Raw genomic sequence first — 27,946 nt, 5'->3', positions numbered from 1 at the left:
TCGAAAAGGGGGTTAGCGAGCGGTGGTGCCACCTACGCGGAGGGCGTGGTGCTAGCTCCAAGGGTGGTTTAGTGTCGCGAGAGCCCCCAGAGGCGCGTCATCGTGCGGAGTGTGCAACCCCCGGAGTGTGTGCAGTTTCGCGCCCTCAGGTCGGGGCGGCTAAGAGCGAGAGGGACGCGCGCTCGAGCGCGATCGAGCGAGGGGGTTGAAGGTGGACAGGTGGGCAGATGAAGAGGGGAGGGAGGTGGAAGAAAAGAGGTGAGAAGAGCTCCGAGGGGTGACCAACGAAAGAGCAAGGCTGGCTGGCCCGTGCACCGAGTGCGTGCACACCATCGGCGAGAGAAAAGACTCCGCGCGCGGAGATGAGCGTACAAGTGGCTGTCGTCCTTTGTACTGCGTCCTCCCGCCGCGCCGATGAGGCCGCGTTCCGTTAAGAGGATACCGTGGGAAGAGCAGGAGAACATCATCGCCACCGCCACCGCCACCGCCACCACCGTCGCCGTCGTCACCGTCACCGTCGACAGGACGAAGGACACGCTGTCACCGAGGACCGCTCTCCCTCGCTTCTGGCGGCAGTGACCATGGCGTCCAGCTTGCCGTGTAAACAGTGCTCCAGTGAAGAATACGACCTGTTTCCCAGGCTGGTGATGCTGCCGTATCCCTGCTGACAAGCGAACGGAACATCCGGTACGTTAAGAACAGGGGATGCTGGAAAGAGAGAAAGAAAAGGGGAGGGGCAGGGGGAGAGAAAGACGCTGTCGCGCGTTTTCGAGGAGGCTTTCAGTGAAGCTACCAGAGGAGAGAGAATGATGCTCTCGCTGCTGGACCGTAGTAGGGTGTATTGCTGTGTACAATCGCGTGGGAAATTCACGGAGTCGCAAATAAGAAAGAGAGCTAATGAGCACGATGTATAATTGTTATTGATTAGTAGCGCGATGAAAACATCATGCATCTTGGACGCGTAGTTGTTGTTCTCGCAAGAGACCGTAGCGATATCGTGTTTACTCGTCCAGATTGCTTCAAGCTCGATGTAGCAACAAAAATCGAAAAGCTTAAAAAAAATTTATACAGAGAGAGAAAGAGAGAGAGAGAGAGAGAGAGAGAGAGAGAGAGAATGAGAGAGAGAATGGGAGAAAGAGAGATAATTAAAACGTAATCGCTATTGATTAAATCAAAAGTGATGCACTCGAGATATTGGCTACTGAATATCATGTCAGAGAATACACCTTTTTTTGTTTAATAATTCTAGCAGGCAAGTTTATAGAGATTAATTTTGATAGTTCTGCAACTGATGCAAGAACACCTGACATTACTTGCGGGGGTTACGAGATACCGAAAGGGATAATCTGTATTTAAGGACTTTCGCGTGGACTGCAAAGAGATAATGGTCGTTTGAATTGGTGCCACATTGTGTGTTAGTCAGCAGAATATAATTGGGTTATGAATAAAAGTTGGCGAGCTATCATTGTTCATGACGGATGAGAGTTCGTGCTTCATAATCTTGCGTAAACAAAATGATATGACGCTTCTTTCATCCTCTCGAAGAATATATATTTGAAACTATTCTAAATTAAGAGAAAGTTTAACTGTCGCAAACTTAATCCAAAAATTAATTAATTAATTAACAAATTCAGTTCTTTTTTAATTCCTTAATTGTATTTAATATGTAACAGAAATTTTAATCTTCTTAAAAATTTTGGTTTAAATTAATCGAAAAATAAAACTCTAATATTTTAAACGATTCAGATATTCAAAATTTAAATTACCATAATTAACGAACAGATTTCTGACTATATCTCTCCCCGTTTCTCGCTTTTGTTCTTTTTAATCCGTAATGTCTTTTCTAAGAAATTTAAAAATTGATTTAAGAAAACCAATTTATTTACGTTTGTCAACTAAATTCTAATTAAAATAAGTAGGAAAGAGAGTAACTGGCACTTTATAATCGCTTCGCGCGGTTCAATCATCAAAACTTAAACAAACTTAAATTGCGTGAACTCATTTGCAGTATCAAGATACAAGATTGTGAGGCTCGTTTAGCTCTTAAATAGTTAAAGGAAAAGTTAGGTCATCGCTGATTTGTAAATCGTGTAATGTTTCAGGCGTCAACGACTGTGCGGCGAAGAAACTAGAAACTTTTCGTTAAAACAAATCACGGATGACTCGCGATAATTTATTGTGACTTTATACTTGTGGTGATCTACGTGATCGATCTACGTGATTCTTGTCTTGCGTAGCAAGCTTGCTTAAAAAAAAAATAATAATAATAATCGGTCGCGATGGTGTCGCGCGGAATAATCGTCGTTCGCGTCGCGGATTTCGACGAGGACAAAGAGAGCTCAGCGCCTTCATGTTCGCTGCTGTCGTCGCATACTCACAGCAGACTGAGGTGTATCATCTTGCACTCCAAAAGACATATCGCTTATCCACCATAAGGTAAGGACTTAGAAGATATTAATACCGTAAATTAAAATACAGCATATTAGTAATTGAATTGTTTCTATAAAAATTGCGAAGTTACGCGATAGGCTTAGAACATCTCATATAAGCTGGAAATAATGAAAAGAATGTGCCGTTTTGCAAGAGGGAAAGGTCGCGTTACAGGGAATTAAATACTCTTTTTAACCATTAAGATCTCTATCTTATGTTATAATCTCTCTAATCGGTCGCGTTCGCGCTGTCTCGACTCAAAAGAAATTAATTGTGACATGCGATACTAGAGCATTTACCTGTTGCTTTACGTTCGTGCAAAACAGACGAGACTTGCAAATAACCAGCCGCTAACTTCGCTATTCGTAAGAATTCTGCGTGTAGGAGCGAAATGGAGCTTTGCAGATGTTCGAAACTTGAAACGAATAACTTTAATATAAAAAGGAATGCTTTCAAATCACTGAAAGCTTCACATTGTGAAAATAGCAAATATACATATTATAATTTTATTTATAGTAACATAAACACATATATATAAAATTAAGGAGCTAATTAAATAAACTAAATAATTGTATTTATAATTTAATTTATTTCGCGCAATCACACAGAAAGAAAATGTTTATCATGCTATTTATATGGGTGCATTAATATATTCTGAATAATTATTTAACATTTTGCGGCGAAACTACCTACTGTGTAAATGTGTACAAACGCTTCTGAATATCTCGCAATATGACGCAGCGTTCGTATGTTGATTCATGCAGCTGCACAATAAGTTGCCTGTCAATATTTTCCATCCGGGACAAAAAAAGGACGGTTGTGAATTGAATTTTATATTCGGATATTGCATTTTGACAAAACGTCGCAGACTTCGCAGTCGATTTGCCGACACGTGCGTCGTAGTGTATAGCGGCCTTTAAGAAACAGGGTTGCCCGTAACAGACCGCGTGGTTCCTCCCGTCGCTGTCGATAGGGTCGATAGCCCTCTCCTCTCGTACGGCGCTCGCGCCAACCCCACGCGCCACATTGTAGACAGCTGCTGGCTGTTTACTGGGAGAGTAAACGCTACCCCATCGAAGCGTTTTCTATACCGTAACCTTCGGCCTCCGCAGTTCGGAGAATTAACTCACCTTCTTTTTTATTGATGCGACATTTAAAATTGCCTCGTTATTTTACATTTTCTCTCGCAAGTTTCGTTATATTGTTTTAGAATAGAGATGTTCGTTTTTCTTTCTCTTGGATTTAGGGTAAGACTAGAAACGCCACTCTATATGATAAGCAGCTTCGCGATCCGCACGACCGAATTTTACACTCGACTGACTGCGGCGATTGAGTTATACTACTTGTCTGAGTTAGTGAGCCCTTCGCTACTGGCTCAAGTAGCAAAGGTCTTAGATTAGTGAAACGCGTGATTTTCTCGACGTCGAGTGACGATATTACAGAGTCAACTTGCGTGTTAACTAACGTTAGCTAATTTGACGCAACACGATCGTACGAATACGAGAACGACACTCGTCATTTTATACTAGAGAAAAGAGAGGTATAGTTAAAAATTAATAGTGACGCGAGGTCGATAAAGGGACAATGCGCTGCCACACACGATTGTGACTTATGAAATAATCGCGCACGAGCTCCGGACAGAGGCCGAGAAGTCGCGTAAAACTATTTACATGCTCATGTCCGCTCACGATAAGCTTGACGGGGCAACAAGTGTTCCCGGCGTAAATCCAAGCGCAAGTCCAACATGCTCCAGCAAGAACTTTCACTTCATCACAAATGACATTTTTACAAGAATCGAGATTTATTTATATTGATGGGCATTACTATCTCTTATATAAATCATTTTTCTTTATTGTTAAGTAAAAAATATAGATAAATTCAATTCACAATTAATTATAAATGTCCACTAAACTTTATTGAAATAATAATTGGGTAACAATTTAATTTAAAATAGTTTTGGAAAAGTTTTAATTAGTGACTGATGTTTTATATTAATCTTGGTCAACATAATATAGTCAGACTTTTTAAAATTTACAATCTGTTTATCTGCTAAACGGTTTTTTACGAACTGATAAATGATATTGGATGCGCTGTCAAATCTAGAGATTCACAGATAAAGGAAATACAGTACGATAACAAGTGTACAATGCCGAAAATTCACGGAAAGTTTCAATGATCCTCGAAAATAGGCGAGTCATTTCCATGGAGAGCAAAGAGGAAATAAGGTGGGTAATCTCATCAACATAAATTGGATTGACCGATCAAGCGCCGCACTGTCGGAGCTGTTTCTGTCTCCTGCGGCTGGTCGGCCACCGTTTCGGTGAGAATCGAGGGATCGAAGGGCGAAGGGTCGGCTCCAAACCCTCCGTCGGCTTTAATCTAATTCAAAAGCTGCCCCGACAAACCGCCGCTGTCCATCGTAAAACGAATCGGGAATGACAGAATGTGTCCGCTCGGCGATTCCAGGTCGATTCCAGAATGGTTACGTGACGTCGGAATGGTTACGTGACACTGTTGAATTTTAGTCATCCTCCTCATCTGCATTTTTATACATAGCCGACTTCGCAACGCTTCTGAATTTCTATCAGATAATAGGATAAGCGGATGACGGAATTACCTCTCAATGGGATTTCCTTTCATGCAGATACAGAGAGATATATTCCATTTACGTCTGTATTATGCGCATTGCAATTTAAATATTCATGATTAAACTTCCTCTAATTAAACTTTATTAATTTTCTATAAATATCTTGAAACTAATAGAACTGACGTTTTCCAAGCCGACATCTTCGAGGTCGGAACAAAGTGGCAAACGGAAGTAAAATCGCAAGGAAGCGATTGTCGTCACGCGAGCCATATCTTGCCCGTCGACAAGATTATTTTCATATTTTCAGGAGACCCAATTTACATACGGACTCACGGTATGAGCAATGAAAGAGAGCATATTGGTTTTCTCGTTTTTTTTTCCCCGATATGTTATCGACGTTAATTTGTTGGCTTGAATTGAAGGAAGCTAATTAACCTGATTTGAATAAAAAACCGATCGAGGAGAAGATATAGCAGATAACGTTCAAATAATATTTAATTCAACGTCGCGCACACGTAACGTATTATTGGAAATGAATCCTGAATATATATCAAATCCTGAAATACCATTATTCTGTCTGTTAGCTGTTAATAATTTGTTAGCTTTGAAGTTGATTTCTCTTTTAAACAAAGTTGTTGATTTATTTTATTAAATTTGAAGTGAAAATTTAATATCGAGTTATTCAAATGTAATTTACGCACAACATACTGTATTTATATTATTAAATATTTTTATCAGTTTTAACGTTGTTGTGCTCATCATTGATTATATGCAAGATTCTTTTCCGAAAAAAATTTTTCTGCGAATTCGATCCATATGACTTCAAAATTGGACTTTGCACGGATAAAAATTCGACGCGTCGTAAATGCAAACTGCACACGTTGCAAGAAGGCTTTAGAACCTCACGTAAATCACCACACCCTGTTATGATGTCACGTGATTTACCCTGACCCAGCCGAGCCCATGCAGAACTCGCGAATAAGTCTTCTGGGGCGATAGTGAGCACAGCCAGTCACGAAAGCCCCGCTTTCGTGCTTAATTACCATACGAGCTAAGTCGATACAGAGGCACGATGACCTTGAAACTTTTCGGCCGTTTGTAAGAGGTATCTTTGAGATATATTTGTTCGTTTCATGCGGATTTACCGCTGTATCGTCACTAAATAGATTAATTGGTTAACGAGAAACGAGCATCAAGAATACATCAGAATGCAGTAAAGAAATTTCAAAATCCTTCGAAAAATAGAGATAAATTAAAAAATTCTATTCATAATTTTTCAAACTCAATTATCGTTTTGGAAATGTTTTAGAAGCGCTTTGTATCCTCCTTTTTATCCAATTCACGAATATCCGAAGTAAGTAGCTTAAAATAAATATATTCGCGCTCTTACATACAATTATAATTACAGTATTGAAATTCTAAAAGGGAAAGGATTTTACGGCTGTTATAGAATGTCCCACAAAATGTCTGGAGAATGTATTAAGATAATACGAATACTCCCACAGGGCATAACAAGAGAGCTGATGAAATCTACAGTTAAAATCTCGCTCGCAAAGCCGATTATCTAGTTACTTCGCGTTTCCTTTCGCGAGGGACGGCTCACGTCACAGCGAGATTAAGCGAAAGAATATCAAGATAAAATCAAACTTGTATTGTGGCGCGGCCTAAGCCGCAAATTAGGATTTGCATAAAGCCACGAGCTGCCCTTGCAGCAGGCAGTCGTTAACTCTTCAGAGATCGCACGGAACGCGAAATCAAGTTAATACGTTCAGGAAATCTCTCAGGCAAAACTAGACCATATCAAAGATGAATCAAGCGTAAACAATGTCCGATTTTGATGCTCTTAATATAATTAGCTTTCTCTCTACACAATTCACGGAGTGATACCGACCTGTATAACCATTGTTTTAAATATAAATTCTATATCGACTGTTTTATTTGGGGAATCTCGGTCGTTGGTTTGTAACACTTCTGTATAAAAATAATGAGAGCGGTATATCTCACAAAGAGTGAGATTGTACGAACGAAACTCGGAGTTTAAAAATGTTACTTATATTTCCAATGAAACTCACGAGTTTAAAAATGTTACTTATATATTTTCAAGTCCATATTCGATATTGCGAAGAATAGACCGAACCTAGTTATCGTTGGAATATTTAATAAAATTTAGTGGCCTCTTTCGAATATAGATTTTAGGTATACACGTACCGTCCTTTCGCAGAGCCAAATGCAAAAGTATTAAATTTTTACATCTGACGTAGAAGAAGGATACAATCAAAAAACTCTGGCAATAATTAGTGTCGTGAATATCACGCGCTCCCTTGATCCTAAATTCCAGTTTACATCCATTGTACGATAGTTGAATCAGGCCGGAAAGAGTGCTCTAACGAATTTCCGGGTAGGCTGACGTAGTTCCGTTAGATGGAAGCGTGACACCAGCTCACCCCGGACGGAAATATCGAAAATTGAATGATGATATTGAATCATTCCGAGAACGGATCCACGATTACTGGCGCGTGCTGTGTTAAATGGCATTTTCTGGCCGTTTCAGGCTGGTTGCGCAGCTCGTATCGACAGTATGCTTCGTAATATAAGATAATCGAAATTCTTTTCCAAGTGATTTTATTTTCTTTATTGGTTCTTATAAGATTGCGCGAGCCAGTGACTTTCATATTGAATCGTAATTGATTCTGAACTAACAATTGAACTAATATATACAGCATACTTTCCCTCGTAAAAGAAGAATATGCAAAATTATTTTACGCGATTTAAAGCAGATGGTTATCGTGACGTAGATGAATATCGGTATTTTCGTATCGTCAAATATATATTAAATTTCTAATTCTGAATAAGAATCGCATGCATTCATTCTATTCAATGTAAAAAAAAACCTATTAGAATGCAAATCGCTAGCTTTAGCTTATGTTAGTAAGAAATCACAGTGGAATTGTTGGATCGAAGTAGAAGCAAGAAAATGGGTTTTATATGACATGAATTTCATATGAAACCTGATATGTTCCTTAAGGATATAAATTACACAGATGTATCTTCGGAGACAGTCTAGAAAAGCCAAGAGGAACGTGCCAAGAGGTTTTGTCCGGTTATGCGGTCTGCAGGACGCCTCTGCAATTTCGAGGGCATTCTCGTACAGCACAGCTTGAAAGCAGATAAAATCGACTTTCCTGATGGCGATGACGTGGCCGATCCTTAACTGCATGCTATTTCGAGATTTTCGCCGTTTCGGCTGGAAAATATCCCCCGCGAAGTCTTTGGGTCGGCGCGGCGCGAAACGAAACGCTAAAGTCACGCAGGCCCTCGCGCGGCGCGACCTCGAAGATAATAAAGCTCAGATATTGCATCCCGAATCACGAAGAGTCAAATCGATATTCCACGTTAATCGCCCCAGTCGCTTTTAGCTTCTGTTGTAAATCTGACAGGCAAGTGGTTAACTATAATTTAGATAAATTAAGGGCAGGAATATATATGCAACGTCCCCGATATGGAAGGTCGGTTCTAGCGTGTTGAATATACGCTGGTGAATATCGAAAAACTGTTCGTAGAAAGGGAATTTTTGCGGCTTAAAATGCGACACCTCAATTAGCTGCTAAAGTCCAATCTCCAGCAATGGAGATTTTAAACACTTTGCCTTTGCAGAATCGGCAGAAATTAATTTCACGCTTTTTATGGCATTAAATATTTAATCTGCGAAATCTGTAGTGATTGGCTTTCTTATATTTTTGAATCGCACTTTCTACTTTATTTTGTAATATTGATTTAAGGATGTCTTATAAGGAAAATATCATTTATTTATGAGTTACTATAAAAGCATTTTGAGAAATACATAATTTAAAGAGCATGTGTCTAATACATTGGCAAATGTAATTCTTATGAATTTTTTAAAGATATATCTATAAATATATTTAGACTGATATTTAGAAGGGAGCAACGTTCGGCTTGCAGGGGTCAAAGGTGATGGCACGTGTCACGCGCCCTCGACAAAAAATGGCGAACACGACTGATTCACCCGCGACGGCCGGCGGCAGCCTCCTTTCGTCCTCGACGACGCCGTTTCCCACCTCGTCGACATCGACGGCGAGTTACTCGAACGAGAGCTACACCTTTAATTATAGCGGTCTGCCGAATCTCGGCGGCTACTCGCTGGACGATTTCAACTACACGGAACTGTGGTTGGACGTCTGGAACGGCACTGAGGTCAGCAACGTCACCGAAAGACTGAACGCGACGGTGTTGTCACCGGGTGGCTATTGCAATGAATGGGAGGCTAATCAGAGCAAGCTTTTCCAGGTGAAGATATGCTTTGAAGACGTTAGAATTTCTTAAAATTTATGCGATCTTTTCTTCGCGTCTTAATATGAGTGATAATCGATGCCTTCAATATATTTCTTCCTCAAAAATCTCTCGAAAGTTTTACTTACATTTGAATAGATTTGTATTTGAAGTTTTGGGGTCAAAAAGAAAATGCTTTTTAATCATTTGAATTTTCTTAGATTATATTAAGTACTGATCATATTAATTTCAGGCAGCAAATCTATTTTTTGCGGCTGCGTTTCTGGTGCCGCGTTCGTTAAAGGCTTCCATCTTCGCTCTTCGCTCGCTTCTCACGTTGGGTTTCATGCTGGCGGCTCTCTGGGCCGGGAGCACCATATGCGCTCTGGACGCCATGTTATGGTGCTTGGCCCTCGGTTTGGTAAACGGCATTCACTCGTTGATACTCGCCTGTCAATTTCTGCCCCCGGCTCTCAACCCCGAGCTAGCCGAACTCTATTTGAAGGTCTTCGCGCCCTACAAGGTCAACAAGCAGCATTTCCAAGAGCTGGCGAAGGAGGCGAGGATACTCAAGTTGGATTCCGATCAGACGTACGCGACGGAAGGGGTCACGCCGGCGGATACGAAGCTGTCTGTTCTTTTGCGTGGGAAGTGGGTAGTCCTTCTTTTTAATTAAAGGTTAATTATCGGAGGCGTTATCTTCTTGTGAAAAAAGACTGATCCTATAGTTGAAATTAAAGGCTAATTGAAACTGAATTAATACAGACGACTTTTTTTTTATCCTATCTCTGCGACTTTCATGGACTCGACATTAATATCGAGAAATATATAATTAAAAATTATTTTCATATTCTTCACTCTCAATCTCTTTTCATATACTGCAGTAATTCATTATCGGAGAGAGGAGATTTTATTAATTTTCCTTTGTCAGACATAGGGGATGTTGCGTGCAGCTTTGATGTTGAAGTTCTTCTCTCGATTCCAGATTAAGGGTAACTTGCGACGGGACACACTTGCACTACATCAGAGCCTACCAATTCGTCGATTCGCTCGAATGGGAGGCCACGCATGAACACGATGCCGACGTCTTCCAGGTGACGATACGAGCCGAGGAGCCCAGTACGTATATTTGTTGGACGAGAATGAAGTTACTCAGGGTGCTTCGGCACAGGCCGGTGCTCAAGGTCGTTCTCTACACCCTCATCGGTAAGGACATTACGTCCAAGTTGTACGCCCTTAACGAGCACGTCGCTGGTGTCGCGACCGCCAGTGAGAACGCCACATCGAATCCTTACAGGGGGATCGCGAGAAGCGTCAGCGTCGACGCCGTTAATACGGAAACCGCTGGAAGGGTTCGATCGACAACGTGGAAGGCGCATAAGCAATACAGCAATTCGCGTAGTGACAGTAAGTGTCGCAGCCTTTTCCATTTTTTCCTTGATAAATCAAATGGTTTCTTTATTTTTTACATAGTCTTTATATTATCCTGGACCTTTGGATCTTGATAATTAATATCTTACGTCGCAAAGATGCAAAGAACGTTTGCCGTAACATTTCACTTCGTACGGTTTAATTCGTCGCCTTCGCCAAGACCTTCAATAATTCGGTTTACGTAATCGGGGGGGGGAGGGGGGGAGTCACACACGAGCGACATTCGAGTTGGGCATTAAAAAGGCTACCCTTTAAAGGCTAACCGTGCCAAGGTAATTGGGATTTTATCTGTCCCCAGAGAATTCCCCGGCCCGGCATTCGCACCAGTACTGGACGCCGGTAGTGGCGAACCACTTTCCGCCGACCTCGCCGTTCATTCAAAGCCAAAACCTCGGCTACTCGTTACTGCCGCAGGGTGTCCAGTTTTCGCCGCCTCCGCGAGCACCCGTGCCGACTCACGCTCCCGTGGTGCGACAACGAAGCGGGGGTGCTGGCGGCGATTACACCCTGCTACCTCAAACACCGAAGCTCGAGAGGAAACGATCGAAAAAAGGAACTCGAGAAGTGGGTTGATTTCATTCATTGACTTCGTTATGTTGACTTCATTACAGAGATACGATAGAGGATATCGAGTGCCAGCCCGTGGCGCAAGAAAAGCAGCGGCTATTTTTAGATCAAATAAAGCAAGGCACACGCGAATTCTAAAAGCTAACAAAAAAGCGTGTATAGCGATATTTCTTTTCCCTTATTTCTTCTGAAGACTCCATCGAACGCAATTTTGTTTACGTTCTCTAAAAATATCGATAAATTATGGTAAATTAAAATAAAATTTCCACGTACAATTTTCTTATTTAAATACTTTACTATGTTACGTACGCAGTGACCTATCATGTTACTCGGGAAGGAGCGTATTCCTTATCGTCATCATTAGCGCTTCCTCTCTCCGAACAATCAAAACTGTACCACACTGTACTACACTTGTGTTACTATTAGCAAGTTGAAGTTCTTCTGATTGTCGGACGAAGTACATTCGACAATCTATATACAGATACAAGATTCAAGATATTTGCAGATTCTCCCTCAGCAAACGTACTTAAATTGTCTAGTACACTTTAATACATCATATTAGAGAGACGTAATTACAGTTTCTAACACTAGCGCTGTAATTACGTTATCTTGTGTGTTTAACTATAGACATTCCTCCACATTTGCGGTTACCGAGGCTTTCGCTGATCTAGAGATAGCAGGCCGTGATCCACTTGAGTAACTTTAACAGCTTGATAAACGGCCGATGTCTAGCACACCCGCACGTGTACCAAGATACGGCTTAATATTGCTTAATGATAAAATAACATACTTTCTGATATTCTTAAATAAAAATTTCTGTCTTCGCGTTTGCTGATCTGTCAACGTGATACTACCTCTGTCATCATTTCGGAAAAAATTCCACCTATTAATCGGATCCTTCCTTAAATCGATTTTTTTAAATCTCTTATTAATTCTAACTTTATCACAAATTATAAAATAAATGTTTCAGGTGACCTTCGAGACACCGGTATGACGCTCGCCCGACGGGGAAGGGCCTGCCAGCGTGCCTCTACTTTCACTGTCGCCGCAACGCTCCGCCTAGCCCCGTCGTGGTCTCGTTGTCATCCTGCGGCACGCCGCAAAACTCACCCTTTGAACTTCCGGTCGGCGCGATACCGATGAATGGCCTACTTCCTCGGCGGGAAGAGAGAACGCCACGGTACATGTGGTATCGCGCGGATTACGCTTCGGTATGAGAATTTAATAGTACCGCGGAATCGCAAGGACGCGGATGGACGAAGTCGCTGGGCGCAGTTTTGACGTGACCGATTGATTTTCATATCCTGCAAGTGCCACGCTTTAGACACGCACGCACGTGTGAAATCGAAACCGCGATGGCGGCCGTAAAAGAAAAAAAAAGTATATATATATTCCGATGTCCTTCGACCGCATTTGGGGCATCCGTCAGAGTTTCGAGGTGGACCGAAATTCGACCGAGTGCTGGAGAGGGACGTGAATCGTTCACGAATTGACATGAGAAGTAAGAACAAGCGATAAAGAAGAGAGAGAGCGAGAGAGAGAGAGAAGTCGTAAACGAAAGATTAAATATAGATATATTGTATTAATGAGCATCGCCTCTGTGTACACTTTTACATCGACTGTGATTACAACGGATATAATTATTAAGTCTTTCAGAGAAACGCTGATTATATACACATACAGAAAAACATGTGCGTAAATAGCTGCCGCGATAATCACCCACGCATATCTCGTGTTTGCGCGAGTTAGAGTGTCCTTCGCGCATAACGATTTTCGGTTTCGATATCTTTTGCATTTCAAAAATTCCTAATTCTACAGATTTTCCTGCTGCATTCTTATCTGCAATTCGGAGCAACTGCCTTTTTATTCGTTTATACGCAAATATTGATGTCGCAAATCGCTTAATCTATGGATCGTTACGCAATTGCATAAAAAATAACATTTGGAAAATATATAAAAATAACATTTAATTACTACTATGTATCATTAGTGAAGGACATCCGAACAGCGTAAACAGATCGGGATCGTTGTATAAAATTAGTGCATGAAATGCGCATTCATGATAAATGTGATATGTCGAAAAAACACGCAGCAATTTTTATCCAACACCGGCGTACGAAAAATTGCATTTGCACATTCCTTAATCAAATGTAAAATGCATTAAATAAATAAACATAAAAAAAATTAAAAGCGAAATGAAAAGCAAGCCGAATAACTCGGGTGTAATAAAACAAATAAGTGCTTTGTTAAAAAAAGAAAACCTGCAATAAAGTGCTTCGATAAACGTAGTTGATGGCGAGATACAAATTATAAAAAGCAAAGTTTAATTATTCGCGCAGATTAAACGGAAAAAAAGCTAATTATGTGTCGTGTGACACGTAGAAGAAAAAAAAACATGTGTGTTTGTATGTTTCTATGTTTATATAATCACCGCGTGTGAGAGTGAAGCCGTAGAAGATCAATAAAGACGCACAAACGATTAAACAAAAAAAAAGAAAAATGTGAAAGGGATAAAATAAATTAAAACGGCTGTGTAGAGTCGAGTGTAAATGTTAAACACAAAAGTGGCTGTAGAGTATTGTAATGTTGCGAGGGATTGTATGAAGTTCTAAGAGGCGCACGTCGGAAAGGATCGTCGTTGCTTAAAATTATTTTCGTCGAATCGAACGCAAGACTGTTTATTAGACTGATATTCTATCGTTATTTAGTTACTTTTCGTAAAAACTGGTTTTATTGTGTATACATATATATATATACATAGAAGATATAGAAACTTTTATTTGTAGCAATCAAAATTTGAAAAAGACTGAGTTGCTGCTATAATTTGGTTAGCTTTGAACCAAATATTTGCAGTAATGTTTAAATTTGATTAATAAATTTGTTAAATTGCTTTTAGAGAAGTAATTTAAATTTAAAAAATTCTCGTTTGCTAGACTGATCTATTTTCCGACGTAGACAGGAGCCTAAAGTACGAAAGAATCCGTTTGAGTGATCTTTGTCGACGTCGTGTCAAGGGAATAAATGAAATTGCAAAAAGATGGACTGCAGCAGCGACACATCAACATCACGACGACATTGTATGTTATTATTATTTACGATTATACAATATGTTCGTTGACTATTACGTTAGAAATAAAAACTACATTAAAAAACGTGTAGTGTAATTAAGCACAAGGCCAAATCTAACTATCCTGCTTCTAATCTTTTTTTAATTTTCTTCACTACTGTTGCCATTATTACAAAATAACAAAATAATTTTAGAATTCAAATAAAAATCATATAATCACAAAAATTAACGTCTTAATAGATACAGGAAAATCATCAAAATATGAAACAGATAGTATTTCAATGAATATAACAATTTTCAAAATATTTCCAATGTAGTTTATATTTATATTGACGTATATTTATAAATTAACACAGTCTTAAACGCAAAAGATTAACATATATAAAATATGTCGAACATAAAAACAAATATAAAACATAAATATCGAAACTGAAACTCAATTTTACGAATTTTTTATATCGTTAGAGTTCTAGGATTTATTAACCAAACTGTCGAATTATTATATATCTTATAATGCAAAAATCGACACATGGTCGTTGACTTTATTTATTTGAATATCTTAGTTATTCAGCTGGTATACTTTCAATTCATCGGCGTCGTCAATATAATCATTATTTCGCGTAGGATCATCTATAACATGCTCTCGCTGATAGGAACGATATTCCTTTTTTTCGTTATTATGTGGAAGCTGTATGACTATTACGTAAGGTTTATCGTGGTCAGACGTATCCACCGAATCCTCATGACGCGATGCATATCTGCGTGTATAATAAATGAATAAAATATGTATATATATTAAATATGCATACGAACTACGTAGTATAAAGAATTGAAATGGAACAACGAAAAGCCAAATTTTCAAGATATTTAACAAACATAAAATTTTTCACGAATTCCAGATTTACCTGTGGTAGTCTGGTTCTGGTTCGTAACGATGATGTTTTTGCGATGGCATTCTCTTGGAATGATAATGATGTTTTCGGTGTTTTGGAAGAGGATGCCATCGTAGCCGTCGCCATGGATGGGGATTGTAATATTTATACGACTTAATTTTGTAGGTTTCATTAAACTCCACTAAATCCAGCATTAAGCCAACAAGCACAATAATCATAGATAACTAAAAATTATCAACACATCACGATTAAATTAACATCGATTTTTATAATGGGAAATGCTTATTATTTTAGTATTAATTAATTAACTCACCTGCATTTTTCTGTATCGTAGAATATATATATTTTTAAATTACTATAACTATATTTCCAATGCATCCAATTTACTTTAATTAAATTACTGATTAGATACATATGTAGTTAGAACAGCATTTTCTAGATGCACTTTTCTCATTTTAATGGTTATATTTTTTCCATATACTAGTCGGAAAATATTTATCAGTTATCACTATTTGTTAATTTATCACTTTATCTAAAATATTTACTTGCGGACTCTTCAATCATTTCAATAACTTTGCAATCAACACTTCCTTACCACACATTTAAAAAGTATAAAATTGTTAGATATATTAGGATTCTTTGATTCTAGATTGTCATATCACTCTAAAGCAGGACACATTATATCGCTAATTGTAAATTTTCTGTTAAAGATAAGTGCTCGCGTAGCCGGAGATGAAACCTTCATGGACCGAAATGAAACTATAAACTTGAAGTCTTCGAGCAGGAAAGTTTCTTTTATAATCTTCCCTTCTCTTGAGCCACCTAAAGCAACATGTGTATAATGGCTCATAAACGTCATCGCAACGGTATGACTGAAATTATTACAATTTGTTCTTCAATAAAGCGAAGTTTCTCCAAGGTAAATATACATTCAAAATGGGCTTATTAATTTTACAAGTAAACAGACAAACGAAATAAGAAATTATTTGACAAAAAGATTGTATACATCTAACAGCACAATAGAAAGATTGTTGATATTGTCGATACACAATAATTCAAGAAATAAATTATTGTATTCAAGTAAAGAATATCACATGCAAATTTTACGTGATTCACATTGAGCAAAATAGATACTTTCTCTGTGACCTAAATTTGTGAAATATTAACGTATTTCTTATAGCCTTTGTAGACACGCACGTTCACCAAATAATCGAATTGTACAAGAATACTAGATAACAGTAGGTAGTTTTTTTCGAAAATAATTGCAAATGCGATATTCTGGATATATGCTAAAGTTGACGTACAACAAAAAATTATCTTTATAAAAAGATTTCGAAAATTTGTTCTCTTATCAATATAAATTAATGTTAAAATTATAATTATGTTAAAATTATATGATTTATTTATATAGATGTTGATTTTATTAAAATAAACACGGCATTGAATCTTAAAATAGCGACTGCGTAGAAGAGATGTTTGTGCTAAAAAATTGCTATAGATAGCTGATGAGCCGTAGATCCAGTGAAAAGTGAGCGGAGGCGTACATAAAGGTACTTTCGAGATACTTTCAACGCGTGCGTGCGCGCGTTTACTTTCTTTAGGCTGCGGAAGTGCTCATTGCTTTGAATGATGTTGCCGTTATGTTGTCTATTTCATCAATCTAGTCATAGTCGAGATCCTACTCGAGAGCTCTTAATAACTTTCGCTTTCTAATTGTTGTAGAAGAAGACGCTTCGATCGTCATACATATACATATAATTATTTTGACGTAAATTAAAAAAGACATTTTAATATATTTTCTAGATTTTTATTCAATCCCTGAAAGATTTTGGGATGTAACTATAACATTACGAAATGCATTGTTACAATTACATTTATAATTGTATTAACACAAGTTCGCGCGCGCGGACAGTAGAAGTACAACGAATACATTTTATTGCGTACGATTGTTTTCCACTATTTTACACTGAATAATAATTACGGTTGCCATTACAGCTTATAATAAATTATAACAAGATTGCCTATTGAAGTAACAGTTATCCATAATTAATCAATTAAATGAAGTACATCATTTTAAGAAGACATATGTTTTCGTATAAAAAGCGCATTGTGTATAAACGTATAAATAAGTGTACAATAGAGTAAAAGTTAAAGCTAGCAATGCCTTTTCAGTACACGTAGTTTATCTTCTATTGTATATTTTCCCTATAACTTCACGATTAGGTATAAAGTACCTTGCTCTTCGAAGAATATATGAACATTAATTATTAAACATGTATTCACATACATGTATTATACTTTAATCTTCTTAGCACTTATGGTAGTGTAAATGTTACTGTATTTCAAAACTCCCAGCTTAAATAATCAAAAAAGATTTTTAAAAAGTGTAAAAATGCATAAAAAGTCGTTCACACAGTAATTTCAGTAATTGTATATAGTAAATATAAATCACCGGTTTGTAAAGTTTTACAAATTAGAAGCTTAAGAGAAACAATTAAAAAATGCGATATATAAAAAAAAATATGACAATAATAGGAAGATCTCAGGAATGAGAAACGATTAGAAAAGATGACTTATAATTTTAATCTATTTATAGTCATCTAATGACACAATCGCTACGATGATTAGCAGTCGATCACTACCAATAATATTACCGTACGTTTCATTTTATGACAGCACTTGAATACTTTCTATAAGCGATAACTGCGTCGTCACGTTGTATACGCCGATCGAACCTTTTAGAAAACTAAATTAGATCGATCTATAAACAATTACGCGGTAACTAAAAAAATCTAGCGTTATCACATGCACATTGTCTATTCGTCGTGTCTACTTCTAGAAAGTATCTTGGTTATAATAAAATACCTCAGTACCTTTCTTCATTACAGTCCAAGCTAATTATCAATTGGACACTATAAATTAACTAAATCATAACTCGATTATGTTCTATATTCAAGCTGATTGAACAGCGGTTAGACAATGTTCCGATCTAGCGAATTATACAGTACGTGTTTCTAATATCGCTCTAGGATTAATTGCACCATGATTGTACACTACACGTTTGTCTCTTGGGGCTCGGTGCAATCAGTGGGCTTGATCTCCAGCCACCAGTCGTTGGGATAATGATATTTCTGTAATTCTATGCCTTCTCGTGGCACCGGCATCAGTCGGCCGCCGAATTGTTTCGCCGGCAGGGGAGGTATCACTAATTGTGGCGGAAAGCACTGTAGACTCGGCGAGAATTCGCAATCCGGAGGCAGGACCCTTCTGGTCCAGCCGACCCTCCTCACCATCTGCGTCTGCAAGTGTCAACACGATTGAACCTTTCCGAGGTCTTATAATCGACATCTCTATACGTTTCTTTCTTCCTTTTCGAACTATCTTTAAAGCTTTCCGTCTCAAACTAGAAATTTTTAGAGACGATATGACTCTCAGCGAGATCAGACACGTACGCTTTATAAATCCAAGTAATCTAAAATGAATTTGGTACGTGACGTATGTACAATTAATGGCTTTCCCGACAAATCCGGCAATTCAGATCGTAATGCATACAAATGAGGGGGCAATAAAACGTTCGCATCGCCGGTTTATAGACAAACCGGCGCGGGCGCTGCCAAAGGAGTCGTTTCCGCTTGTCCTACATACGGGATGCGCTGTAAAGCGCATACAAACATTCGTACATTCGAGTTTCCTTCAATGCTCCATAAAAGGCAACGGAACACAAAGCGTTGAATTTGCATTAGCGTGCTAGATACATAAAACGCAACCTTACTGAATACAGATATTGCTCTTGACGTAAAAACAAGGATGAGTTTATAACTGGGTAATTACAGTAGTAGGGACAATAAAACTGACATAAATGCGAAGCGTTTAAAACAAATATTGGCAAAACAAGTGGTGTCTCTCCGATTTTACGTTTTACATGAGAATTCTTCAAGAATTCTTATGTAAGCATTCTTTAAGAATTGTCATTTATTTCAACTTAACACACGCAATATTTAAAAACTCTCGTTGATATAAATTTTAAAATACACAAAATACACAAGATTTCTTTTGCGAAACTTCTTACCACTGCGTCTTCCTCGAAAACAACCACCTCCACCTTGGGTGCGTCCTCGCCGACCTCGTGCTCCTGTATCCTGTAAATCCCCGCCGCGTGAAGGTAGGTTGCACTCAAACCGACTTCCCGGAAGGTTTTCGTGATTAAGACATCGTCGCGGAGCGTGTCGACCAAACATAGCTCCACTTTACGAGCCCACGGAAGTGCACGGCCTATTCGAACTTGACCCCAAAGGCCGCCCAGGCAGAGAAAATGAACGATGCCCAATTTAGTGAGGACCAAGTGAGCCCTGGTGAAATTATGGGAATTATGTATACATATATTTTGACAATAAATATTTTAATTTTACATTAATAATTATGCTTTACTCATTAAAAATTAAAAAAAAGATACCTCCTAACGTAAGTTTAACTTAAAACTAATTGAGAGAGCTACTTTTTATTAATTATGTGTATTTCATTGACTTAATAATTTAGGGCTCATAATTGAGAGGTAGAATATGAACTGTTGGACATCTAATATCTTTTGAATTTAATTTTTCTCAGATTTTATTTCAGCATCACGAATCCTGACCTGTAAGCGAGATCGTGTAATTTCTCGGTAAATTCTTCAGGCACGCTACACGGCTGCTGTGGAATCTCTTGCCGACTGAGGCTATACCAGAACAGTACGACCATCAGGAAGAATGCCGCCAGAGCTCGCATAGGAGTGATGCGAAAGCGTCTCCGTGAGCAGAAATTCATCCTGATATCCTGGAAATCAGGGAATGGTTTGATCAAAAACCTTACTAGACGTCACACGGGTCAATCTTTATATAATTATTGTGTATTCCTTCGTTTCAAACTTCGAGATATTTTACTTATCGAAGAAAACAACAAGAAACTTTTAACCATTAATTCTTTTAGATAGACCTGCGAGCCTTTAAAATCTACTCCCTTTTCCCTTCATTCTAAAAACCTTCTTTAAATCTTTGAGTTTCTAAAAGAGATCATTGTGTTCCAAATTCTCTGATTTGTACATTTTCAAATCCTTGCTTAAAATATAATATTTTAAAATTAATCAATATTTATTACTTTTATCTTTTCAATTTTTAATTTTTTTTTTCGATCGTTTAGAATTTTCAGTTTCTGTTTCAAAAGCTTTCAGATATTTGACCGTTTAAATCCTCCAGTTTCGCTTTAATATGTGTTTTATTCTGAAATTTTTCCATAATAATAAAGTCCACTAAAAATTAAGTTCACATACAATTCACCGTTTAACTACAGTTATTTAAATATCCATCAATCAATTTCTCTGCCGTATTCGATGTGAATTCTAAAGAAATTCTCAGGAAAAAAAAACTCACGTCCCCTGAGGAGCATGCATGACATTAACAACACTCGTCTCTCGGACGACACTCGTCTCATGTAACCCTGAACACAATAAGGAACGAACTGTAAAAACCAAGGACACTTGGCGTTACGTACTCGCGATGTACGACGTAGTCATGACCCACGTGTGATCAGACTTTCTTGAATTTTTCCTTTGCTTTTTTCTCACCCCCCGCGACGAAAACCACTTTCTCATAAAGACTTCGGCACTCAACCCTTGAGCCCTTGACGCGTTTGACGTGGCAACGTTGCATAATATTGATTTTTCTGCTCTACCGACAGTTTCCTCGGGGGGATGGCCTTGTTAAAATATTAAATATAAGATCAGAAGTATTATTAAGATGTAGGTTATTTTAAAACATTTTATTTCTATAATTGTGTAAATTAAATCTATTTTTAATTTATATATTCTTAATCCTTAAGATTGAAAAGCAACTATTTATAAGAATCGGGCAGTATTGATTTTTTTGCAATCTTATCAATAGTTTCCTCAAGAACGTTTTTTTCAAGATAAGATTACTGATGATTCCGTAGACTTGCAAATGACGAAGAATAGAAAAATTTCAGTTTTATTTGAGATCTATTATAAGTTTGTATAACTGATAAAAATTGATTATTAATTTTAGACAAGAAACATTTAATATTTGTTGGTATTTCAAAAAATATACAATTTAATAATATTATTTACAGATCTCTATTTTATTGACAGATTTCTCATAGATGATGATAATCGCTCATAATCTCCATGTTATTAAAGTCTTTTTATTTTTTATAATTTAATAGATATTAATTTTTTATTATAATAAAAAACTTATAAGAATTCACTATTTCTACATGAAAGAGAATAAATAATTTTACCTTGTGGTGTAATTCTGTCATATCGATTTGTGGTAAGTAATCTTAATTCTAGATGTAATCGATTGTCAGTAGTAATCGAATTTTTAGATACTGGAAGAGAATTAAAAAAAATAGAGGAACTTTTCTAAAAGAATATATTTAATACAAAAATAAAATTAAAAATGGCACATACTTTTTTATGTATTTTTAAATATTTTATTTGATTATAAATTGTGATAATGACAATCTTCTTGACTCTTTTGTTCGAAAAATGCTACATGTATGAATAAATTTAATTATGCGATAAAGTCATCATTGGTACTTTTGTATTTTAAAAAATTTTTGAATCCTTAATTTTTAATTTTTTTATTAATCTTTTGATCAATCTTTTGATTAAAAGTAGACGATATTATTCATATCAATTTTACAATAAAGTTTCTTTTATTAAAATAAAGATAAGAAAGTAGAAACTACTAACAAATAAATATAATAAAACAAATAAATGTAATAAATGAACAAACAACAATACTAAACTAACAAAATAATTACAAGCAGCATGAGTATCAATCTATTATCAACATCACTATGAGAAATTTTACAAAAGTTCCGCTACTTTCTTCATTTGTTATATATTCTGTTAATTTTTAATAAAACCTCTGCATACAATTTTTATTAAATTTTGCAATATCGTCGTTTCTCGTTGTAATAATATTATAAAGAAAAATTTTTACAAAGGATAGAATTACGTGAACTTAAACAGATCTTAAGTTATTTCTTCCGACAAGCTAATTCATAATTAACAATATTATCGTAATTACGTGAAAGATTATCCTGGAGTATGAGAAGTATCCTGCTTGAGCTCAATTCGGGGCCAAGGAGGGCCGCGTAGATTATGAAAAAGGGCGGGAGACAAACGAGCGACGGAAGCGAGACGTGAAATTAACGAGCAAAAATAAACGTTTTCCTCGATAATCTCGGTCGCTCGCAGAATTCTCGGCCGTCGTATACGCGCTTCTCCGTTTCTCGCTCTATTTACTTTTTCTCAGAGCTGAATGAGTTATCGCGTTGGAACCCCCTCGGGTTATCCTAATGAGCAGAAACGCCAATAAGCCAGTGCCGTCTCGGCGGGGATGGTGTGTTCTTACGTCTTATTTTTAAACAGGGTGCCTGTTGACGAATTTGCGGACGCGCCGTCCGTCCGCGCCGTAAATGAAACATCGGGAATACCTTCGTCAGCCCTTCTAAGGATGTTTAAATGTAATAGAGTGTCGACATTCTTATTTGCTCGATGTCCAACAATTAGATGCTTTCTTTAATGATATCAATAATTGTTGAAACGGGTTTTAACAATGACGCAATATATAATATATATAAAACAATTGCTATTTCATTTAGAAGATAAAATCTATTACAGAAAATTATATAAAAGAATAAAAAAGATGCAGACATTCTCAAAGTATGCCCTAATTTTGTGTGCTAGTGAGAAATGTGTTTTATTTAAAAATAGGAAATTTAGAAAAGTGTAATCGTGGTATAACATATATACTTATGATACCATATTATGATGCTTCATATTTACGGACTTCTTTAATTTGTAGATAACTTTTTTCGAATATTTGAGAATATTATCGCGATATCGCGAGTAATCGCGTCGAGGCGGGCATTAATCTTTCGCCAGCGCGGGGTCGACAGGTCGCGAGCCCTCTCCGGAATAAAGGAGCTCGGGCGAGGCACCAGAAAGAGAGAAGGAAGACGAGGACGATGAAGAAGAGGAGGACGCAGCAAGAAAAATTGCGCTCGATGTCGTGGAAACGGGCGAAGCCGTAAAACAAACGGTCGGACGTCGCGCCTCTTTCTCCGCGTCTAATTCTGTCTTGTCGCCCCTACGCCGGTCCTTCGCCCGTTGTATTTTCGTAGCGCGTGTCACCTAAGTGCCTTATCTACGCGCTCTTCGGACGTTGGATCCTCGAGCCACGTGCTTCGCACCTGAACTTTCATATTTATTTGCCGTTCTTAACATATGTTCCAAGACAATCTAAGTTAATAAGGAAGGCTTTTTCGGACATTGGATCTTGAAGCCTGTTCTCGAGCCACGTGCTTCGCACCTGATCTTTCATATTTATTTGCCGTTCTAACGGGGGACATGTGTTCTAAGATAATAATAAAGGTATATTAGATATAAAGATAATCTTCAAACTAACCAAAAATTTATTGAATGAAAATTTTTTAAGTATAAAGTAAAATTAGATAAAAATGATAGCTTGTACAACTTATGTAGGTAATTAACATTTTTCTCGGTTAGACACATATCTACAACGCAATGTATTTAATTAAATAAAATTTAATGGCAACGATTTATTTAATGGAATCTTATTATGCAAATTTTTTTATTTACTACTTATTTAGAAGTGTTTTCATATTAATTCTAATCATCGATCATTTCGTGTATTGACAAGAAGCCGATCTGATGAGAAGATAGCACAGTTCATCTATTTCGGATTTCCAATTATTGCAGAGTACATTACAAAGAATTTTATATTTCTTATATTTTAAACATCGTGAATTATAGACATCCTAGATCCATGGATCTGAAATGACTTTTGATCGTGCTCGGAGCCGAAAAGTCGACGCGATGATCCCAGCATTCCACGAGGCTCACTCGCTATCGCGAAAACACCGTCCGCCTTTGAGGCCCTTCTCGCCGACGATCGCCATTGAGGGTTTTTACCCTCGTGGAATCCACCAAATGCTTTTACGTACGCGCTGGTCACATTGAAATGCAACTCGCGTTCTTCGATCTGGTCCATCAGCCCTTCGTCTCCTATCCTTCCTCCCCGCCTCCTCATCGGTAGATTGCTCTTCGATAAACCACTAATCTGCTCTCGATCGTCCTTCATCTCCACCTTTTCTAGTTGCAATTAATCTTTGCTAATTTTTCTCGTTTTGTTAACGAACGTAAGCGGAAACATTTGCCGCGTATACCAACATGATAACAGTTGCTTTCCATTTACACTCAAGTGATCTGATATTACGTTTACGCGAGCGTTACTTCTGTAGTAACTTACGATAATTCCTTCGCGTAAACGGGATTTTGTAGTAACTTACTATAATTTACTCCGCGTAAACGAGTGATATATCGTAAGTTACTACAGAAGTAACGCTCGTGTAAACGTAGTATAAGTCACTCAGTTATGTGAGTATTTTATACTCAGGTAAGATACATCATTTTGTATTTATACCTGCTTATTTTGGTGACAAAGCTATCACATAATAACACAGGTCCATAGGCTCACTTTTAATGTGAGTTTATTAGATTCATTAAAGCACATGGTCTCCCGAATGTGGATAAAAACTCAGTTGAATCTCACTTGCCAGCATGCAAAAAGAACGTGCATTTAACTAAGTTATGACGTCACAAGTGAGAATTATCTGAGTTTTGACGTAAATGAAAAGCAACTAATAATCATTCTATGTTGAAATCGGAAGAAAAACGGGCGGCATACTAAATGAAGAATATCAAAATAAAAAGTTAGAATAAGATCACAGAATCTACGAATCTAAACAATGTTGGCCTCAGAGCATTCAGATTCCTCTCGAGTTAGAATTCAATATAATAATATGGATTTGTGAATTAAATGATGCGCAGGGAATACGTGGACATAAAAATATTCAGTCGTATCTACTCGTTAGCATGAACGGTCGGAAACAGTGTTGTGAAAATATCGCGCGTGTTCCTCGGGCGGGAGGAGAGGAGGAGCGATAACGACCGACAGCGTGAGCCACGCCGGAGCCACTGTTGACAACGTAAAGGCGAACCATGTGGTCAATGCGCGTTAAACGTCTGCCGCGTAAACGTTTAACGTTCCACCGGAATATATGGACATTCCGCGGTTATTTCGAATACGTTCCGCCGGCCGTTTTTACGTCGGCGTAAATCACGCCCGCGTTCGACTTCGCGCGCTCTCGCAAGCGCGCGAACGCTCTTTCTCTTCTCTTGAGATCGATCTTGGGCTACAGTCCCAAGAATATCTTAGAATAACCAGTCACTTTTGGTTATTTCACTTATTAGAAAAAAGTTAGCTAACCGATAGCTATACGACAATTTAAAGACTCTTAACCCTCAGTTCCCTCACCTGGGTCTGAGAGACCCTGCACGTTGTTAAAACGTGCAGGATCTTTAAAACGTTCATAAAACCCTTGTATCTTTTTTTAGTCAGTACTATGTCAACTCGAAAAAAAGCAATCTTTTTCGCTTTTTCAGAAAAACACGTTTTCCTTTTTTTTAAATAACATTTACATTTTTTAACTTGGAATAATCTAACTTGTACAGTCTTGTAGATCTTTAAAAGACGCATCGATTAAAAAAAAAGACTTCAAATTTATGCATTTGTCTTAAAGCATCAATACAAGCTAGAGAAAACGGCAGGGGTCTCTCAGACTCTGGTGAGGTAATATCGGGGTGTAAAAACGTAAGGTAACTGAGGGTTAATATTGCTCTCTATTAACGGAAAAATGGATTAGCTACTATAGCAAATCTAGTCGTAAAATAATGGATAACTTTTCTTGCAGCAAGAGCTATAACTTAGCAATAGTCTTATAATTGCAAAAATCTTTGGCAATTATTACTAAGTAGCAAAACGTTCAGAAAAACTTTAACAAAAGATTTGGCTACTATTGCAAAATTATAGCTCTCACTGCAAAAAATGTTAGTTATCGATATTTTACGAGATTTACTATAGTAGCTAATCTTTTTTTTTCTCGTCTTTTAATTGAAATAAATTTTTAAAAATCATTGGACCAGAAATCTTAATAGATGCTTAAAAAATAGATGGTCTTATAGTATTGTTCTTTATTTTAATTAAAATAAATTTTAACAAGATATTGAATCTGAAATCTTAATAGATGTCGGAATAAATTTACTTTCGAGGGTATTTAATTTAAATGTGACGGTTATACGCGAAGATACGTACACGGTATTATATTACAACCTCGAATACCGAAGATAGAAGCCTCGACGCTTTTTGCGCGACGAGTAGAGCTGAAATGGCGTAGAGCTAAAAAGTTAATTTATGCATTCTGCGACGTGTCGCAGAAGGAAACAGACTGTCCACGTGTCATTCGTCGCGTGGAAACCACTGGAAACGATATTTAGTCGACTCCTTCGACGTCCGGTGATCACCTGCTCGATCGGATCAGGGCGTCGCATGTTTGGTGACTGCGGAACTGGAACTGTCAGCAAGTGTAAAGTCGACCCGAAACGACGAGTGACGGTAATCTATGCGTACGAATGGCCACGTCGTCGTCACGAGACACCTGCGACATTCAGCTTGCGATGAGTACAAAGTGAACATTCAAGAAACTGATTATGCACACGTACACCATCGTATATATCTGATTACAATCGCACACTTTTTTTATTTTTTTTTTTTACATATCGAACTTGTATCAGCAGTACTAATCATTTCAATATTTGTCTTTCGTGAGCAATCAAACACGAAAATCGTTTACATTATGCCGTTGCATAAAATGATAAGTAGAGATAAAAGTAGAAAATGATTTTTCTTTATCTTATATATGTATTTTAGTAGCTGTTATCATTTATTTAGTACAAAGGAAACTCCTCTGTTCTTGGAAGTAAACGTTAAAACTTGACACCAAATTAACGAAACATCTAGTTTATCCAGAAAACATTCAGAAAGCTATTTATTACTTTGTAGAATAAAGATTCTTCTATTGGCTCTCTTATGACAAATAATCCAAAATGTTTAAAAGAAAAGAAACATATCTCCAGAGATATTCACCTGAAGATTCATCTCATTACTGTGAGGGAAAGGGAAGGAGAGGTGTGGGACGGAAACGTCTCTCGGAAGGGGATGAAAATTTTTATTTGGCGTTTACGAGCCGATTCAGAGCTGCGGGAAGGACCCTGCCCCAAGGAAGGACGCTTTAATATCCGCTTATGACGGCTATGTTTCACAGTCTGAGACACCCACTCGGCCCCATTCCGCCCCATCAACCCCCATAGTGCGTTTAATTTACGTGTTTTCGCGAGTTATTCGCCCTCCCATCCCTACGCGGCCCTCGTCGAAGAGGGTCGGTCGCCATGACGACGCCGGGCGTCCCGGCGCCCAATCGTAGGGCGCCTACGACCGCGTCGACGTCGGCCCTACGAGGACGAGAAGGACGATAATAATTGATGGGGAAGGAAGGGTGCCCCCGGGTGCGCGGGGGTGGCCGGCGGTTTCGAGGGATGTAGCGGGGATTAAATCGACAATCGAAAAGCGCCGTGCTTCACCCGTCGCCGCCGCCGCGCGCCGTCGCCTCTCGGAAGTTCATTGCGGGATAAAAATAAGAGGAAGGATTCGCGCCGGGTGTACCCTCGTTTTCGGTAATACGAGTACGAGGTTGCGAACTCGG

At 38.0% G+C, this 27,946-nt stretch overlaps 2 protein-coding genes across 4 annotated transcripts; one reads left to right on the top strand and one right to left on the bottom strand.

Annotated features, from left to right (window-relative positions):
* The first annotated feature begins 91 nt into the window (after window positions 1-91).
* On the top strand, window positions 92-14,568 carry LOC112463040 (blood vessel epicardial substance-like). Of its 2 annotated transcripts, XM_025029199.1 has the most exons (7): window positions 92-687; window positions 2,103-2,436; window positions 8,978-9,322; window positions 9,558-9,955; window positions 10,290-10,711; window positions 11,034-11,299; window positions 12,273-14,568. In XM_025029199.1, the coding sequence occupies exons 3-7, from the start codon at window positions 8,990-8,992 to the stop codon at window positions 12,294-12,296; spliced, it is 1,443 nt and encodes a 480-aa protein (XP_024884967.1). In that variant the 5' UTR covers window positions 92-687; window positions 2,103-2,436; window positions 8,978-8,989; the 3' UTR covers window positions 12,297-14,568. The 2 variants fall into 2 exon arrangements, with proteins under 2 accessions (XP_024884967.1, XP_024884968.1); XM_025029200.1 differs by lacking the exon at window positions 2,103-2,436.
* A 2,487-nt stretch (window positions 14,569-17,055) lies between these two features.
* Window positions 17,056-20,908, bottom strand: LOC112463045. Of its 2 annotated transcripts, none has more exons than XM_025029205.1 (4): window positions 20,789-20,908; window positions 19,896-20,074; window positions 19,332-19,611; window positions 17,056-18,561 (listed from the first exon to the last, which is right to left on the bottom strand). In XM_025029205.1, exons 2-4 carry the CDS (start codon window positions 20,063-20,065, stop codon window positions 18,316-18,318), a joined length of 696 nt encoding a protein of 231 aa, XP_024884973.1. In that variant the 5' UTR covers window positions 20,066-20,074; window positions 20,789-20,908; the 3' UTR covers window positions 17,056-18,315. The 2 variants fall into 2 exon arrangements, with proteins under 2 accessions (XP_024884973.1, XP_024884974.1); XM_025029206.1 differs by lacking the exon at window positions 20,789-20,908 and adding an exon at window positions 20,668-20,776.
* Between the last annotated feature and the right edge of the window lie 7,038 nt (window positions 20,909-27,946).

Source organism: Temnothorax curvispinosus, unplaced genomic scaffold (genome assembly GCF_003070985.1).
Source record: "Temnothorax curvispinosus isolate PA1 unplaced genomic scaffold, ASM307098v1 QBEX01012990.1, whole genome shotgun sequence".
Taxonomy (NCBI): domain Eukaryota; kingdom Metazoa; phylum Arthropoda; class Insecta; order Hymenoptera; family Formicidae; genus Temnothorax; species Temnothorax curvispinosus.
Note: the sequence above shows the minus strand (reverse complement) of the source record. Positions and strands in the feature narration are given on the sequence as shown.

Bases quoted from the DNA above. Each gene is read 5' to 3' on its own strand.
- LOC112463040 (XM_025029200.1), top strand. From the start codon at position 8,990: ATGGCACGTGTCACGCGCCCTCGACAAAAAATGGCGAACACGACTGAT. The intron at 9,956-10,289 runs GTGGGTAGTCCT...TCTCGATTCCAG, and splicing joins TCTGTTCTTTTGCGTGGGAA to ATTAAGGGTAACTTGCGACG. The intron at 10,712-11,033 runs GTAAGTGTCGCA...ATCTGTCCCCAG, and splicing joins CAGCAATTCGCGTAGTGACA to AGAATTCCCCGGCCCGGCAT.
- LOC112463045 (XM_025029205.1), bottom strand. From the start codon at position 20,065: ATGAATTTCTGCTCACGGAGACGCTTTCGCATCACTCCTATGCGAGCT. The intron at 19,612-19,895 runs GTCAGGATTCGT...TAATTTCACCAG, and splicing joins TTACACGATCTCGCTTACAG to GGCTCACTTGGTCCTCACTA. The intron at 18,562-19,331 runs GTAAGAAGTTTC...TGACACTTGCAG, and splicing joins TTTTCGAGGAAGACGCAGTG to ACGCAGATGGTGAGGAGGGT.